Source organism: Pteropus vampyrus, unplaced genomic scaffold (assembly GCF_000151845.1).
Source record: "Pteropus vampyrus isolate Shadow unplaced genomic scaffold, Pvam_2.0 Scaffold145, whole genome shotgun sequence".
Taxonomy (NCBI): domain Eukaryota; kingdom Metazoa; phylum Chordata; class Mammalia; order Chiroptera; family Pteropodidae; genus Pteropus; species Pteropus vampyrus.
This window is the reverse complement of record NW_011888926.1, coordinates 2857797-2876572: the sequence shown is the minus strand read 5'-3', so window position 1 is coordinate 2876572 and position 18776 is coordinate 2857797. Positions and strand designations below refer to the sequence as shown.

Below are 18776 nucleotides of genomic sequence, written 5' to 3'. Positions count from 1 at the left end.
GATTGAGAGGATGTTGACTGTGGAGGGGGCTGAGCATCCAGCTAGGTGGGGTCATCCACACACGCCGGGGGTGCCAGTCTAGGTTGTCTTGGGCAGAGCTGCCGTGGAGTGTGCGGGCAAGGAGCCGTTCTTTTCCTCATTTCTGAAATCGAATGGTGATCAAGGAGTGGAGAAAGACTCCGCAAAGCCGGCAGTTTAATTAGAGGTGAATGACGGCGGGAGGGGAGTTCGGAGTCTCCCTAGCCCACCCTCCCCGCCCCCCGCTGGGGCAGGATATCAAAGCAGGAGATGTGAAGCTAAGCAAACACGCGAGGACTACTGCAGCTTCAGAGCCTCTTTGCCAGCGCCTGCGACAGCTTCTGAAAACTCCTGCCGCCTCGAATTAACCTCTCTCCGCGGTGCCGCGTATCAGTGGGTAACTGGGTAAAGGACGCGGGGAGCCTGCCGGGAGGAGGGGGTGCCTGTGCTCTCCTGACCGAGTCCGCCTCCCCGGGTTCCACGCCTGTGCCGTCCTTCTTTTAAAAAGCGATTACCCACTGGCCCCGGGAGTCTTGAAGCTGGTTTCGTCGCGGAGGTTCAGGGGCGCATTAAACACCCGAGCAGAGCGAGTGGGGAGCCGGCTGTCAAGCTGGGCCCTCGGAGACCAGAGCGGAGACCAGAGCGCAGAGTAATTATCACTTCTCCTCCGCCACGAGATTGCAGGAGTCAGCGAGCAATTGATATTTTTTTCCTACTACAGATATTTCATTGTTTAATTGGTAGTGACAGAGATGGCTGGCTCGCATCCAGGGGTGCCACAGAGCGAGCCTCCTGAGAGCCTTGGCCCTGGGGGCCCTCAGGACTCCTGGCTCCCTCCAGTTTGAGATCTAAGATCACATCCTTCTCAGGTGGGGGCAGGGCGGCCGGCTCCCTGCTTGCTCTTTCAATCACAAAGCAAAAGCAAGGGTGTGAATCCAGAATCACCTCTGTGAGCTGGTCAGGCAGTCAATCCTCAGGGGTCCATCCAGTGAGAGTCGACTCTAAGCTGGTGGCTGTGGAGAGTTTGGAAATGGGCAAACCACAGACTCTGGCCTCAGACAGCACTTGGGAGATAAGGCATCAGGAGCCCCACGAGACCCTGGGAAGCCGAGTTCTGAGGGGATGAGGCCTGAAGTGTCACGTTAAAACCCTCTGAGATCTGTCCCCAACCCAGTCACACCTTCCTTGTACCTAGCCCCAACTGTTCCAGGAAAACCGTTTGTTTCTTTGTTTGCTTTGAACCTCAAGTACAGATCTGAACATGAACCTGAGGTTCATGGTCCACGGCCACCATCAATCCGCGGAAGGCCCCTCTTATTTTACTTTCTCTTTTCTCCTTCTATAAGCAGCCACCCAAATGTATTCGACATATGTCCTTGGACATGTCTGTATCCTTAAAAAAAAAAAAAAAAATGCAGTGTTATTCTGTGTAGTTCGTTTTTATTTCCATAATGGTATTAGGTTGTAGATCTCACCCTTTAATATTTTGAATCAAACTATCCATTTTTAGAGGAACCATCCAAGCTCCGCACGCGGAACTAGTTCGTCGCTGCTGTCCACCACTCTGTCGTGTACATTCCTCACATTGTCCATGCCCATTTTTCTAGAGGTGGACATTAAGTCGTGTCCAACTCTTTGCTATGCTAAAAGAACCCGCAGTGAATGCCTTTGTTCCTGCCCCCTTTACACACCCGTGCAAACATCCCAAGAGGCTCCCTCTGGGTGCACAGCCAAGAGTGGCGTCACCCACTGTGGTTATACACACCCTTAAATCCACTGAGCCGTGCCCCTCCCTCTGAGGAAGAGCTTCCCCACCCCCACCCCCGTGTTCCCTGCCACCAGCAGCCTTTTCATTTCCTTGCTTTAATTTGAATTTTTCTGATTGTTAATGAAGTCTGCTTCTCTTTATATACTCATTAGACGTTCAGGTATCTCCTCTAAGAATTTCCTGCTCATATCCTTTGCCCATTTTTCTGATTGGCTTTCTGTCTTTTTTCTTGCCAATTTGCAGGGATCCCTTGTTTATTATTAATTCCTTTCGGTTGTAGACACTGAAGATATCTTCTCCCTATCACGCATCAGTTACTTTTGTCTATGGCTTCTTTCCTTGAACAAAAAATCCCTAATCTGTCAAAAGCATCTTTTACAAGTTTTTTATTTGCCTTATGATTTGTGCTTTTGGAATCTTAAGAAATTCTGTCTTAGGTCATGAAGATATTTTCCTACATTTCATCCATTCCTTTATTAGTTTTATCTTTCACATGTAGGTATTTAGCCTACCTGAAATTCACCTTTATATATGGTGTGATGTAGTGATCCACATTATTTTTCTCTAAGCCAATTGTCCCAATAGCATCTACTAAACAGCAGCCTTTCTCCACTGAATTGCGTTTCCGCCTCTGTCAGATTGTGTGTAGGTACATACGTTTCTGTTTTCTCTATTTGTCAGTCCCTTCGTACCACAGTGCCACGGTTCTTATTACTATAGCTCTGTGGTGTGTCTTACTACTGTCTGGTAGGACAAATGTCTCCGTTTAGCTATGCTTTTTCAAAACTGACTTAGCTTCTGTGGATCTTTATTCTTCCTCACATCTTAGAAGTATTTGAGTTCCTCCAAAAAATTTACTGAACTTTCATTGGAATTGTATTGAATCTTATTAATATGGGGAGAATAGGATTTTTTAAATATTAAATCACATTATCCATGAACATGATTTTTCATTTATTCACCTATTTTAAAAGGTCTTTTAACAGACTTTTATAATTTTCTCCATAAAGGTATCAGTTCCTAAATACTACAAGCTTAAGTAGCAATTTTGAATGGATCTTATTTTCCGTTTTTTAGCCGATTATAGCTGTAATAGAAGAATGCTGTTGGTTTTTGTAAGTTTTTCTTGTATCTGGCAATCTTGCCGAATTCTTCTATTAATTCTAATAGTTTTTCCCTGCATTCTACTGGGTTTTCTATAAAAATATCATCTCTAAATACTGATAGTTTTGTCTCTTCTAACCCTTCTATGTCTTGTTTCTTTTCTTGTCATATTGCATTAGTCAGGACCTCCAACACTGTCGAACAGCAGTTGTGATAGTATTTTTGACTTGCTCGAGGCTTCAAAAGTTTCTCTTAAGTGTACTTCAGGTGGGTTTTTAGTAAATAGCCTTTATCAAGTTAAGGAAGGTTCCTTCTATTCCTAGTTTTTTGAGAATTTTAATCACAAATAGGGATCTGGTGTTATCAAGTACTTTTAAAAACCTATGAAGATAATATATGATTTCCACTTGACACCATAAATGTTATAAATTAAAATGATACATTTTTGATGTTGAATCATTCTTACATTTCTAGGATAAGCCTTACTTGATTGTGCTATATTATGTTTAATTCACTTTTAATGACTTACCCACTGATGAATTTTCAAATTCATCAGTGTATCAATGGTCCTAATATTCTTTTTACCATTTTTACTATTTCTTAAATCGTAAGAATTTCTTTAAAAGATGCCTAGTTATTTCTCCTTTCACTCAGTATTTTATTTCCACCTCTTCTGTTTTTGACATTCTCGCTAGAAGTTTGTCTATCTTGTCTAGTCTTTTTAAAAAGTAAGATTTTTATTTGATATTTCCAAAATACATGACCAGCTGTCCCAGCCTCTGTCAGATTGTGTGTAGCCAGCATGATGCAGTGAAATGAAAACTCTGGAGTCAGACGGACCCGAGTTCAAATCCCCGCTCTCTTGCATGCCACGCGACCTCGGACACATGACCCTCGGACACATGACATTGCCCCTTTGCCCTTACTTCCTCATCTGTAAAATGAGAATAACAACCCTCTTCATTGTAAGGATCAAATTAGAAAATTTACCTAAAGCACGCGGAACAAAGCGAGGCCCATTAAACATGTCAATGGCGCATGTCAGTCCCTGTCCTGAGTGCCATTGTTCGTGCCGTGCTCTTTGCCTGAAACGCCCACCTCCTAGGCCCCTGCTAGCCCCTGTAGCACCTGTGTGCAGTTTAGAAAAAGGCGTGCCTTCCTCAGGCCGGCCCAGTTCCCACTCACCCCCTCAGCGCCCATGTGCAGGGCACACCCTGCACACCCATGCACAGCAGCTCTGCCCACTTTCTTGCTCTCGATTTTCTTCTCCGCCCATTTCTCACAGTGCCCAGGCTGCCCATTCTTCAGGTTTCGGCTTCCTCGCTGAAGCCTCCCTTGTTCTCCCCTGGCTGGAAGTAATCTCTCTCCCTCCATCCTTCCTTCCTTCGCCTCACCACCCCTGAACTCACATCACATGTCATTTGTACATCTCTTAAGGCATTTATCTCATTTTACCTTGTGTCTTAGTTATTTTGTGCAAATGTGTTGTCCAACTGGATTAATCCCTTGAAGTTAAGGATTATAGTTTATTTGTCTTCAGATTCTCCCTCTGCCTGGGTTCTCAGTAAATGTTACTTGTATGAATGATTGAGTATTAAATGTAGGAGCTAAGAAGAGCTTTATATAATATTGTGTAAATGGCGTTAGGAGGGAGGGTTCTTTAGAGGCAGGAGTAATGAGTAGTAGGGCTCATGCCTGAAGGTGATGACGATGATGATGGCGGTTATGATGGAGGGTACCACTTAACTGAGCTTACCATTTGCCAGGCACTGTGCTAAGTGCTTTCACAGTTTATCTCTCTAAGTCCTCACAGCAGCCCTTTGAGATAGGTGCTACTATTAGCTCTATTTTGCTGCCAAGGAAACTGGGGCTCTGATGAGTCAGCGGTGGCTTGGTGCCCCAGGCCTGGTCTGCTTGACTTCGGGGTTTGGGCTTTCAGTTAAGATGACAAGCAGATGCCCTCAACCACACAGCAGCCACCATTTACTGAAGACTCGTTCCATACCAGACATTGTGTTCATGCTCCTCAGGCATTATCTCTAATCCTGAAAAGTGTAGGTTATCTCCACTTTACAGATAAGGACACTGGAGGCTCATTGAGATTAAGTGACTTGCCTAAGGTCACATAAATGGAAAGCGATTATAACCAGATCTCTCTCACCTCAAAGCATGCCTTCTCCTTTGCATCAGCGGCACGTTGCTTGGGGCCAACAAAAAACTCTTACACTGGAGTGGAGGAAGGTTTGTGTGGAAAAATGCAGGAAGCTAAGGTCAGAAAGGCAGATCTGTGTCGGGCTGCAGAAGCCTTCCGTCCAGCACAGATAATCACTCCGTCCACATCCTCACTTCTGGAAGCACAAGGCTTTGCCCTTAGCTTTGCCCTTAGGAAAGCTGCAGGGAGATCAAAGCACCTGCCGAGAAAGTGGTGTCTGAACAGATCTAAGACTTGCGGAAGTGAGTCCATTCCTCACCTCTCAGTGATCATATCTTCTTAAGCCTGCTTGTCTTCCAGGGCACCAGGACCAGCTGTCTTCGGCCTCCTAGATCTGCCCTGATAGGCTTCTGAAAAGCTGCTGCAAGATCCTGGGGCGGGGGGAGGGGTTGTCAGGCATGGTTCCTAGGTTCCCAGAGCAGAAAGCCCGTCTCTGCTGGGCTCAGCTGTGCTCAGGGACGGGTGTGGATATGGAGAATCCAGGGGAGGTGCAGATGGGGTTTTTGACTCTTAGTCCTCTCTGGGCTGAGATATGTCTCTATAGGTGTGTCGTCACCATGGGCCTCACCAGTGCCCTTCTCCGTCCAGGTCATTGCTGTGGTCATGGACCTCTTCACCGATGGAGATATCTTCCAAGACATTGTGGATGCCGCCTCTAAGCGCCGGGTCCCCGTGTACATCATCTTGGACGAGGAGGGCGTGAAGTATTTCCTGGAGATGTGTTGGGGCCTGGAACTTACTGACTTTCGTATTCGGGTAAATTATACCACCGGCGGGGGTAGGGGTAGCAGGAGATGAGACAGGGACTGCCTCTGCCCCTTTCTCTGCCTCCTCCCCAGTTCAGGGGCTCAGGCGAACAAGATCTCAACCCCTTGCCTTTTGTCTGAAACCTTGCCTCCTGACCTGATAACTCTGAATTACACACCCGGCTTAAATTTTATCCGAAGGCTGCTGAGGCTAAGGTGTCAGCTCTGGCCCAGTCCTGGGGTGCGCTCTGACCCTGCAGTCACTGTCAGGGTCAGAGCTAGGGCTGTGCTTCTCCTCTAGGGAGATTTGGGAGCAGGCAGGAACCACTCTGAGCTTATCCACACCCAAAGCAATATCTGCCGACTTCTTCCAGCTCTCTAAATGGAGTTCCACTTGTCAGGCAGCAGGAGGCAGAGTCTGGTGCCAACAGGAGCCAGCAGGCCCTTAGGTCTCACGGACGAGAGGGCTCCTCTGCCCAATCAAAGACGTAGCTCAGAGCCCTGTGGGCCCAAACCTGAGTGATAGCGCCTTTCTCTTCTCAACAGAACATCCGTGTCCGCTCTGTGACGGGCGTTGGCTTCTACATGCCCATGGGGAAGATCAAGGGGACTCTGTCCTCAAAGTTCTTAATGGTAGATGGTGAAAAAGTAGCTACTGGATCTTACAGGTGAGTTGGACCGGGTCTGCGTGGGGCCTGGGAGGCCTTTATTCATGATCACAAGCGTTCATGGTCAGGAACGTGCGGGACGGGAGCCTCTGTGGTTGTGAGTTTAAGAGGCCATGTCTGATCCAATAACAAAGAAGAGCCTCTTGGCCCGTCCCTTTCCTCAAACTTTGTAGCTACCGGATCCTTCCAGAAACAGGGTCAATTCTTACCGGACGTTAAGTGCAGCCTGCCTTCCGTGGTCCACAGCAAATGGTTGCACGTTGAGGATAGTTGTTAGGCGGGACAGGCAGGAAGCAGAATGTATCAGATCTGGGAAAGAAATATTAGGGTGCGGCCTGGAAGGAATGCCTCCTGCATCCCGATTCAGAAGTAAATTACCAGGAACATGATATGTATCTGTTCAGCATCTGCCCTAGGTGCGGAAAAGAGACCCGGGCACCTAACACAATAAATGGCATACTCTTACGTGGTTAAAGTATGGGGTTTTGTAGACACTAAGTGCTCTAAAAATTCAGAGAAGAGCCTGTAAGGAATGGATTGATATTAACAATAGTAGCAGCTACAGTAACTATTTATTATATGTGTGTGTCGTGCCAGCTACTCAGCTAAATGTTTTGTACATGTTATTTCACTTGAGCCTCAAGACAGCCCTGTGAGCCCCTTTTTACACGGCACACGGGGCGGAAACTCGGTTTGAATCCAGGTCCGACTTCTCACACGCTTGCCTTGCACCCACTGCCTGCTTTCTGCATTCAAGGTCAAGACCTGGGAAGAAGGGAGATTGGCTCAGTGGAGGGACAGCACCCCAGCTCAAAGGCCGGGCAGCAAGGAGTCCGGCCTCGGTGGTGGATCAGGCTGAGGCGGGGGCGGTGGGGTGTTGAGATGGGCTTGCCAAAGGGCTGCTGGCAGGACAAGGCCACCAGCTTGGGCACATGTGTCTTGCTTTTCTGTCCCTGTGTTCCCAGGTTCACCTGGAGTTCCTCCTATATAGACAGGAACCTTCTGCTCCTCCTGACAGGGCAGAACGTGGAGCCCTTCGACGTGGAGTTCCGGGAGCTGTACGCCATCTCCGAGGAGGTGAACTTGTACCAGCAGCTCGGCCTGGCTGGAGGCGCAGGCAGGCTCGGCCTCAACTACTCCTCCACCGTGGCGCGGAAGCTCATCAACCCCAAATATGCCCTGGTGTCCGGCAGCCGCCACCCGCCGGGAGAGCTGATGCGCTGGGCCGCCCGGCAGCAACGAGAGGCTGGCGGCAGCCCAGGCGGACAGGAGGAAGGTAGCGGAGGTGGCGAGTCAGCCCGGCGCCTGGAGAGCTTCCTGCATGACCTGGTCACGCTGGAGCAGATGCTGCCCCCCGTGGAGCCCGTGCCCCTGGGAGAGCTGAGTCGGAAGGGTGGCAAGGTGGTCTCTCACCTGCACATGGACCTGAAGCCCCGAGAGGCACTTGTCCGAAATGGCAAGGGAGAAGCTGCCAACGGGGAGGCCGCCGCCGCCAAGGAAGGCAAGCGCTTCAGCAGGAAGTTCTTCAGCAGCAGCCGACGGGCCAAGAGGCCTGCAGCGTCCAACGGCGTGGCCAGCTCCCTCGCCACCGAGACCTCTGCCGAAGTGGACTTTACGGCGGGGAAGAGGCTCAACGACGGCTCCAGTGCCAACATCTCAGGTGAGTCCTCCCACCTCGGGCCCAGGGCTCCCCAGGCCGCTGGGCCAGATGGAAAAGCGTTGCCTCATATCTGCAGAAAGGCAGCTTGCTGGCCTGGCGAGAGCAGAGCCCTGGGGTCAGGCGGTTCTCAGTGCCCAGTCTGCTCTGGCGCGTCTGCTTCGTGGCCTTCGGCCAGGCAGCGCAGCTCTGAGTTTCCCTTTTCTGTTCTCTGGAAGGGGAGAATAATGGCTGCCTCACCCAGCTGTTCTGAGGGGCTAAGTTGCTCAGAGCAGAGCTAGGTGTGGAGCAGTCCAGAGCTGACATTACTGCTACTACAGTCTTAGAAAGTGTCCCCTTCGCAAATGAAGAATCAGAGGCACGGTGCAGCCGAGGGGCGGGGCTCAGGCTCGACCCCTGCCCCTGAGAATAGGGCCCGTTCTCGCAGAGCTTGTTCCTTGTCGGGATCCAACGTGGTCGAACACACCCCACCCTCACCTGTGCCCCACCAAGGCCCTGACCCACTTTCCTCGTGTCTGTTGTGAACAGTTTGCCTTGGTTCCTCCCTGTGTTTATTTGATAAGTGGTGTTTGCCGTGCTGCTTACCTCTGGGAGAGCTTGTTCCTGATGGTGTTATCTTTCTAGCTGTCTCTCTGGGATCCCCTAGAGGTCCTGGCCTTCATCTCTTTCTCTGGAGCAGCCTCCAGCGCGGCCTTTCTGGAGGCTGGCGGTGACAGCCAGGGCTCCTGCCGGTGCCTTTTCTCATGTCAGCATTTCTGAGTCCAAAGGATGTCCGTGTTGGGATTTTTCCCTCTGTGGCTGTGGGGCTTGGCAGCAGTGAGCCTGGGCTCCCTCCCTGGCCAGTTAGTGATGGCGGGACCTGAGGGCCTGCCCCCAGGCAGCCTGAGCACTTCCAGGACCCCCCACAACCCCCACAGCCCCAGCTTTGACCTGATGGGGAGCGGCTTGAGTGTGGGGATCATAACCGTCTTCACCTCCACTGAGTCCACAGCCCGAATGCAGAGCCTGACACACTCGGTCTGTGCTCCTAAAAGTGAGGACGGGCCTCGGAGTCCCCGTGAACCTGGGCATAGCAGAAGCCCGAGTGCCGTGCCTCTGTCAGGCCAGGAAGCATTTACTGAGCACCTCCACGTGCCAGGTCCTTCACGCAGAGCTTTCTCTCCCCTGGGCCCTCACAACGACCTCTGTGGTGGCAGGTGGAAGCTCAGGAAGGTGAATTTAGTGGTCTCCTGGCACAGTAAGTGGTACTGGAGCCAGGACTCAAACCTGTGTCCTGTCAGGGAAGAGCGGCTGGCCCTGTCTTATTCCCCCTGGGCTCCCTGGCACCCCAACACCAGATGCAGCTCTGTACCTCTCGTTTGGAGGGAGGGTTGCCATGGAGAACACCTGGCAGTGGAGGGAGGGGGAGGGGTGAGCCCAACCACGAAGGGTGCCATTTCCCAGGTTCTGATGGAGGTGAAGTGGGAGCTTTCTCTTTCTTCAGCCCCTCACCCTGAGGTGCTGTTTCCATAGAAACAAAAGGCCCTTTGTCTTGTCCCTTCCTGCTGCCTTCCGTGAGTCTCTCAGCATCCAGTTCCCCTGCTTGGACCACTTGGACAGTTGCTGCCACTGAGTGTTTGCACATAGCGCCCAGGAGCCCACCAAGCAAACCCGACTGTGCCCTGCGGAAACCCCTCTCCCAAGCACGCGGCCCCCCGAGAGAGAGGGAGAGAGGAGAGCGAACTCGAGAGTCACATAAAGTCAGAAGGTGCAAGGGGTGCCCAATGAGATCACCCTGTTCCTCTCCAAGCTTCAGAAGAAGCAGCGGCCTCGTCCAGCACTGCCTCTGCCCACCTGAGTGGGCACCCAGTACCCGAGGGCCTGAAATTCAAGTCCTCAAGGAGACCTTTCTCTCCCTGCTGCTTTCCTCCCTCAAAGGCAGGGCAAGGAGCAGGAACTCCTCTCCCCAAGGGCCTTTTCTAGTGGCCTCCAGCTGAGTGGCCTTAGTGCTTCCTCCGGGTCACTAGGACTCTGTGTGCCAGAGGGTCAGGCTCCTGCCAGCACAGAGGCCCCCAAGGCTGGCACTACTAACCCTAGTGCTGTCACCTGGGAGGAAATGACTTTGCTGCTGCCTGAGGGCCCCGTCATCCAGAGAAAGGCTCCCCATCCCGCAGCGAAGGTTCAGACCATCATCAGAACAGGCATCCAGGGGTCTCAGCTCCCGGTACCTTGCTCCTCACTACACGGACACACCCTTCTGCCTCCCCAGGCTGTTTCCTGGTTGAGAAAAAGAGGGCTGAGCCATGAGAGATTCCGAGGTCCCTTCACGCTCCGATTCTGACTCTGGCCTTTCTGTCTCTGCTGCCTTCTTGTCAAGGGAGAGCCTAGGCTGATGACAGGGTGGGCGAAAGAGAGAGAAATAGAAAAGCTAAGCGCTGACAGCCTGTAAAATTGCTTGATAAGAAGTATATAGCTGTCAAACAGCATGCAAATTTTTGCAAACCCGAGCGCGGTCTTCCTGAGAGCTTTCAGAAATCCCTTCCTTTAGGTCTGGGATCCAGCGAGCTGCTGGGCCGCCTGGCGGTTTGAAGGCTCATGGCCCCCTCTACTGGCAGAAGCCAAGCGCCTTTTCCTGCTGGTTTCTCTCTGGGCTGAGACCTCAGCACCTGGGCAGAGCATCCGTCCAGTAGCTTGAGACAGGCCGTCTGGGGCAGAGATCTCAACCTCCGGAACAGAGGTCACTGGAGAGTCTTGTTAAAATGCAGCGGGGAGTCTGTGCCACTGGGCTGTGCTCAAGGATGTGCATTTTAAACAAGTGCCCCAGTGTTTTCCATGTAGGGGTCCCTGAAGCCACAGATTACTGTGACACTCAGACAAGGCCCTGCCCTCAGGGCTGGTAGGAGGGTCCAGGTAATGTCTTGAAGCCCCACCCAGCTCCCCCAGGGAAATCACTGAGAAATGGCCAACACTCTGAATGCGGTGAGGAGAAGGAAGAAAGGCACAGGCTTTCGAGCCCCTGGCCTGTGCTGGGTACGCACGGTGCTAAGTGCTTCCACACAGAACTCACAGCTCCCTGCCTGATGGCATCATTTCACAGACAAGAGGTGAGCCCCTGTGTCCCTGGTCACACAGTGAGAAAAGGGCAGCACAGTCTCCTGCCGGCCTCCCCCCGCCGCCCCCCCGCCCGCCCCCGGGGCCTTGCGCAAAGCACTGTGGCTGTCCCCGAAAGGCAGGGTTGGCCCCGTTTCCCTACATTTTTATGGACCGACTCTCCCCTTGGTGTCCCACCAGCAGAGAGGGTGAGGAGAGTGGTCACTGCCTTCCAAGGTCCTCTGGGCCCATGCTGTTTTTCCCTGGGTTCTTTGAGGTGACTCCAGCGGCAGTCACCTTTCTAGAACTCTCCTGGGTTCCCCCGATTTGTGCTTGGACAAGACACCATGGTGGCCACTAATGTGGTCTGGCTTCCAGTGATGTGGCTGCTGTGCTCCTGGACTTTAGGCTTGCCTGTGACATCCCTGGGGGCTGGAGGTCCCAGATCTCTCTCTCCTGCAAATCTGGGTCCCTATCCAGGACGGAAAGTTGGGGATGTGCTCCTGGGGTTCAGAGCTCCATAAGGGACCTGTGAGCCCCCAGTTGCAGGGTAAGTCTACTCAAGATCTGTCTTAGACAAGGCAGTCATTGTCGCTCCTGAGGAGTGTGGGTCAGGCCCCACAGCTGGTGTCTGGAGGCTGCAGTCTGGTGTGATAAGCCTGAACACCGTTTCCAGCTGGGGTCCCAGTCACATAGCATAGGTGAGGGGAGCCGAGCGAGCCTCCTTCAAGGGACTGATCCCACTCGGCTCTAGAGAAGAGGCAGGCGTGCTTGTTCTTGTTGACAGATGTCACATCCCCCTACCATCCTGGTTTCTCTTGGGGCTTATGTTACAGCTGGGTGAGTGAGGTGAGCGAGGGCACATATGTCACCCAATCAACATCTATTGATGCTGCGATGCTGCTATTGTTGCTAGGGTTGGTGCACACCCTTGCGTAGCTTGCCACTGCCTGCCGGCTCATTTTATCCAACAAACGTGTGTGTGTGTGTGTGTGTGTGTCTGCAAAGTCGGCCCTGTGCCAGCCACTGTTCTCAGTCCCTGGTACAGCAGTGAACAAAACAAGCAGAGCCCTTGCCCCTGTGGAGTAAATACCATCCTGCAGAGTGAGAGTGGCGAGGGCCATGACCCTTTTCTAAAGGTGATCAGGAGGCCTCTTGGACCAAGGGGCATCTGAGCAGAGCCTCGAATGACCCGAGAGAGTGGACATCCAGGGAGGATTCTTCTAAGAAAGGGAAATGTGAAGCCCTGTAGGTCTTTGGCCGGGAATGTAAGTGTCCCCGCCTACCTCTCCCCTCACCAGGCCTTGTCCCTTCTCGGGCCGTTACTCTGTGCTGTCTCCTCCCGCTTCCCACCCTGCTTTAGTCTCACTCCCGTGTGTCTCCCCGTCGCAGTTTGCTTTTCCCTCATAAGCCTCCTCTGGACACCCATGCCACGCATACTTCATAAAAAAAAAATTTTTGGCTGTTCATGGATGCTTCCCTATTAATCCGAGCGGATCTGCCTCGCCTCAGCTTTGCCAAACACCCGCACGTGGTGGGCGCCCCATCCGTGTACACCGAACGAACGAGGAAACACAAAGAATGTTCCTTCAAACCATTTCTCGGCTTTCATCCAGCCCTACCAAACAAGTGTGCGAGTCGGCATTGCAGCGTTCCCCGGGAAGGAGCGGGGCCGTGCGCGGCGTGGGGACCAGGCTCCCCTGGCGACCCGGCCGCAGCACCCAGGGTTTCTTTCACTTACCTGCCTCCTGCCTCCAAAACGCTGTTGCCTCCGGGGAGAAACTTGGTGTCTGCTCAGCTGGCCAAGCAAATAAGACGAGTCACTAAGGGGAGGAAGTAGGGATGGTCATGTCCATTGCAGCAGTGAGGGGACTGTGGGACAGCACAATGTGATCACTTCAGCACTGCTCCAGGGGCAGCCACAGCACTGTCATGGAAGATGACCGAGCTCCCTGACTGTCGGAGCCCTCTGTAAGGGGCATGCACGGTCTAACCTCTAACCTCAGCCTCCAAGGAGCTCAGCTGGACCCAGAAAGTCCCAAGGCGCGGTTAATGAATGGAGCAGGACAGTTAGGGGGGAAGGGGCCCCACTGGGGCCTGTCCTCATGTCTCTAGCTAATGGCTCAGGAGAAGAGGCAGCCACCACCTTAATTAAATTCACAGCTGAAGTGATATGAGAAGGTGGTGTGAGCATCAAGAACGGGCAGGAAATAACTCGGCAGCTTCCACCTGGGAGAAAGGCAGCCAGGGCGCCAGGAGGTTGTGGATCCAATGGCTGACACCTCGCAGGCAGGCCAGGAGTGTCAGCGTCTGCCTCGCGGCTCGCCCCTTCACGAGATAAGCCCCAGAGCAGGAATCCAGCCAAAGGAGCCACCGGCCTCTGCTAGGGATTGTAAAGGGAGAGGAAATGGATGGAAAGGGCCCGGGAAGAGAACTGTGCGTCTCTGGCCTGAGGGAACACAGTGTTCTCTCCCCCGTCTTTCTTCTAAATGAAATGTGTTCCCTCCGTCCTCGACGGTAACACCACCTCTCTAAGCCTGTGGTCCCTGCCGTGCTGCCTGGCTCTCAGTGAGCCTACGGACCTTACCGAGGCACAAGTTTCTCCTCTTCCAACCTAGGCAGCCTGCATGGCAGAGGAAGCCGTGAGTGGATTTGGAAGACCAGGTTCTGATGCGGACTGGCTCCAAGAGCTGGTGGCCCCGCTGTCCTCAGCTGTAACACAGGGCTGACGATACCTACTCAGAGTGAGGCCACCCGTGAGGATGACTGTGGTTGTGCTTTTGTAGACTGTGAGGCTGCATATGGTGTTAGCTACAGGTGAACTGCCTCTTGGCAAGACTTTTAAGTCGTTAACTGCAGTTGTTGCTTTAGAGTCTAGATCCCTCCCCACACCCCGCTGAGGTCAGGGGAGGGCAGATCCCTCGATGTCCCAACTAGTGCCCGTCTTGCTGAGGCTGCCAGGACAGGAGGACCTTGCCTTTTGCTTGCCTGGGTGCCCTACTGACCTGTTTCCAGATCAGCAGGCGTGGGCAGTGCACATGAGGGGCCGGAGGCAAGTCCACTGAGCACTTCACTTACGTCATTCCCTGCCTGTGTCCCTTGTCTCTGCAGGTAAAACAAGTCCCAGTCCTGCCAAGAACAGCAATTGTGTGATTTCCTGAGCTGCGGGCCAGCGGTGGGCAGGACCTGTGGATGACCCACTGTCATGTCTTGTGGAGAACACAGGTCAAACTCTATACTAGTTTGCACATCGGATCCCTACTGGCCTCCTGCCCAGCAGCCTCCATCCTGGCCTCAGGGCCCCTGAATCTGGGATGTGAGGGTCTACAGCATCTCAAGACAATCACACGCCTCCACAAGACCGTCGGTGGCCGGGCAGGGGTCACTCCTTGTTTACGTGAAGTGGAAGCTTGACTAGCGTCCGCTCTCCTTCATGCCTGACTCCCTCCCTCCACTGGCCAGCCTTGCCCTGCAGGGCCCCTGAGGGGGTGAGCCCGTATCTTTATACCTTAATGTGGTAGGGTCTCCAGGGCAGCCCCACCCGCCCCCGCCTTCTCCTTCCTCGGGCTTCCTGGTGCTTCTGGTCCCCCCAAGAGGTTTGATGGAATAAAAGGGAAGAGGACAAGGCTCTGAGCCAAGGATGCAGTCTTGCTCTAGCCTCAAAACTCAAGGTGGAAGATGCTAGGAGAGCTGGAACGCTGGCTACGGTGGCCTTCCTGGCCTGGTCCCTGCCGGCTCCTGCGCTAGACACTGACTGGAATGAGGGGAAGATGTCCCACTGGGAGCCAGAGCCAGGGGCAGAATTGGATGCCGCCATTTCCAGAGCCCTCGTGCTGAGGTCTGCTTTCCCTCGCTCTGCGCTGTCTTCGCCCTGACGGGTCCCTGCCCCCTTGGCTGTTGCCTGCTGCAAGCCAGTATGGGGGTTCTTCTAGTGCCTTTACCTGGGGCCGCTCCCCCCACTTAATGTGCCTTGATATGCACCTCAAGACAGGGTGAGAGAGCTTGGCCAAGAGGTAGTTCAGGTGGTGTGGGGGGCTGGCCCTGTGGACAGGAGCGTTTGCCCTTCCTCCCACCCCTGAGGTGACCCTCAGTCCCCGTCACCAGCCAAGACTTGTGCCCCTTCTGTAGTTATGCTTCAGCCAAGGACCAGCCTTAGCCCCCTGCCAAAACTCAGGCTGTGTTTGGGGCCCTCATCTCCCCCCACGCCCCAAAGAGCCCAATTGCCATGAGGCCGGGCCCAGAGACCAGCCTAAAATCACACACTGCCCCTACCCCACTTGTGTGACTGAGGTGTCTAAGGAGACAGATAGTGAATGCGCATGGCAGAAACTGCCAGACCGCAGGCTCCGCGGGCAGCACCCCTCAGGCAGCCTCGCTGCCGAACCAAACTCTCTTCCTTGTGTTTTTCCTTTTGCAAAACCCACGGCACCAGCTGCGCCTGGGGAAGGGGCCCAGATGTCTGTGAGGTGGCTGGCGCGAGAGGCCAGCAGGGGGCCTGGCTGTGCTGAGGAGAGCCAGGTGTCCTTTGAGGAGCAGGAAGTGGGACAACACAGCGCAGTCATTAGAGAAGAACCTCAAGGGTGGGGGAGGGGGAACCTGGTCCCCAGGGCCCCTCTGATCATCTTGAGGTTCACTTCTAAGGTGTCGGGGGCGGGGGAGGGGCGTGGCACGGCAAGGGCCCTAACACGCCCCCTCTGCCCTCAGCTTCTGTGCAGATTAAACATTTCCTGGGAGGTGCCTCCTCTGCACCAAGGCCTGGCAATGTGGCATGTGCTTGTTCCGGAGGGGTAGGGAGGGGAAGTGGCTATGGGGTTGTTACACCTCAGTTGGAAGCGGTCACCTTGACAGTGTGGGACACAAGGTGGGTAAATTACAGTGGGGGAAAGGTCACCATCAATGGAGGGAGTGGGCACCTCTGAGGATGAGGGAAGAGGTGGGGGAGGGACCAGCTCCTAAGCATTTCTGTGAGGGATTCTCACTTTGTGCCTCCCCTGGGAGAGAAATGGGCCTCGGTCCCCCTCCTCCTCTCGCATCCCGAAGCGGGCCCAGTTTTCTCCCTGCCCTGGCGTGTAGGAGGATTCTGGATGGAAGTCGCAAGTCACTGCAGCCTTGGACCAGGCCTTCCTTCCTGCCCCAGTTCCTCCATGTGCAAGATGGGATTAGTCTCACTTCCTTCATAGAAATAAAGCGGATGGGAGACCATATGCTGAAGGGGAAGCAAAGCAGTGGAATGGGGAAAGTGCTGGCCTGCGAGGCTGCTACCCCTGCAGTCTGTTTCCTCCCCTTCCAGAGGTTGGGACAAGATGGCCTCCGACCGCCACCAGCCCTGAGAAGCTCGCAAAGAGATGGCAGTCCAGAGATTGCTGTGGATCTGCAAGTCCTAAAATGTGGGCCTGATGTTTGCTCGTCTGCCTGAGCTCCAGCCCTCTCCGTCCCGCCTCTTTGCTTCTCAGTTTTCAGTACGTCTGCCCTCTGTTCCAGCACCTGCACACACTTCACGACACAGTCTCATCAAATCTCGAGGGTACATCTGGCCTTCCCAGTTGGACGGCAAGTTCAAGGGTGGATCATGCCCTTGGTTCCTCTGCAGAAGCTTGCACAAGCTGGTAGCCTCGGGAGGGCCCTGCCCCCACCCCACCACCACCAGCAAGCTGCCCACTTTCTGAGTCCAGCTTCTGCAGGCTGAGCATCAGCAATTGGCACAGATGCTTGGGGAAGCCGACCTCACCTGGTGGCTTAACCCCCAGGGCTGCTGGCGCAGGAAGCACAGGACTCCTGCGAGGGGCCGGGAGGCTTTCCCTCGAGATTTGGCAAAACTCTCCACTTTCTTTTGTCAGCCTTCTGTCCTCAGGATGATTAGTCCTATCCTTGATCCCTCAAGGGTGCTTTTAGAGAGCCTCTGCTTACACCACGGCCCTCTGCCTGTATAGAACCCTATAGAAAGTCTACAGGAAAAGGTGGCCTTGAGCTGTGGAGGAAATGGGCCAGGGAGGGGAGTGAGACTTTTTTTTTTCTTTTTACTATGTTGCTTTTATCTTAACTTACTGAGCGCCTACTATATGCCAGTCACCGTTCTAGATGCTTTAGTCACCTGCAGGTTTCAAACTAAGAAAAACTTAGGAAAGAGCCCTTACCAAAATTAACAAAAAGTTGTCATATATGTGGGGACCAAGCCTCACAAAGTTGTATAAAGAACAGCGCAGGTCGTATTGTCCCCACCGTTCAGACGAGGAGGTACAGGTCTCTGCCAGAATTCCACATCATATAAGATGCAAGTCTCGCTATGGGGTTTCTAGTGACACTTTGGAGCCACAAAATTCTCTGTCAGGGGAGGGGCCATCCACATTGCAGGATGTTAGCAGCACCTCTGGCCTCTACCTATCAAATACCAGTATCTCCTCTCCGGATGAGACAACCAAAAATGTCTCCAGACAGTGTCAAATGTCCCTGGGGGGGAGGGGGGTGGTCAAATCGCCCCAGTGGAGGAGGCCAGCTCTCTCTTTTGCAGCCCTGGCACTGCAAAGGGTACTTTGATGTGCATACCCCACCCCCGCAAAACAGCGCCTTGTCCCAGAGGGGTTGACGGACTGGCCAAAGATTGTGCTTTCTGTGACTGACATAATAGCATCTTCCATCTTTATTCTAGTTCCCTTGTTAGCTCTGCACGGCTTTATACTCCCTGGAACAGGTGTGTTTATGTGCACACACCTGCCTTACTCCACTCAGCTTCCTGCTACACCTCCTCCCAATCTGTTCTCCTTCCTTCAGTCTCAGTTAAGTCCTGCACAGAAAGCACTACTGGACATACCCGTGTGTGCCCAGCAGTGTTCCCACCTCGGAAGGCAGCCAGGGCTGACAGCAGAGCCTTCCATGCTCCTCGAGTCAGGCCAGGTGGGAGTTGCTAGCCGGAGTATCACAACCACACTCTGAACATCGACCAGGCCCCCTCAGCAGCTAATTAGCCCTGCCGTGCACCGTAGATACAGTTTATCATCTGGCTGTGCACCACAGCCAACCTCCCTGCCTAGAAGACTCAGCGGCTGTCACCGTGATCGGCTGTGCTGCTGTTTCAGTGGCAGGAGCTTCGATGCAGAACAGGCACCCCAGGCTCTGCGAGCTGAGCCAGCCCAAGGTTGAGAGAGTGTGCGAGGCAGCAGGTGCAGACGCGAGAGCAGCCTCAGGCTGAGTGATCACTGAGGCGCCCCAAAGGCCCGAAGAAGTTAGGTAGGCCTGGACCTCCCGCCCCTCCCGGCAAACCTCCGCGCTCCCGGCTAGGAACGGGGGAAAGCCACGCTTCCGGATGCCCTCTCTGGCAGCACATGCTGCCGCCTGGCATAATAAGTAGCCCATTCTGTCCCTGGGGTTCCTGAGCCTGAAGACCTGTGTCTGGTTAACACGTATCTGTTAAATGATTAAAAACCTGACAGTCACTTGATAGAATAAGCCGGGCTAATCAATGCGGGCAGTGTTGGAGGCTCCAGAATTGACAAGGACACTTTCAGTCTTGTTCCTGACGTCTGAGACATGTACCTAG

General features: G+C 53.5%; 1 protein-coding gene across 1 annotated transcript in view; it reads left to right on the top strand.

Annotated features, from left to right (window-relative positions):
• Positions 1-14403, top strand: part of FAM83F (family with sequence similarity 83 member F) — a 29374-nt gene extending 14971 nt beyond the window's left edge. Inside the window, exons 2-5 of the mRNA XM_011369083.1 lie at positions 5691-5858; positions 6395-6516; positions 7482-8176; positions 14354-14403. Of these exons, the coding sequence (XP_011367385.1) occupies positions 5691-5858; positions 6395-6516; positions 7482-8176; positions 14354-14403 (1035 nt within the window). The remainder of the gene's footprint in view (positions 1-5690; positions 5859-6394; positions 6517-7481; positions 8177-14353) is intronic.
• Positions 14404-18776: the final 4373 nt, after the last annotated feature.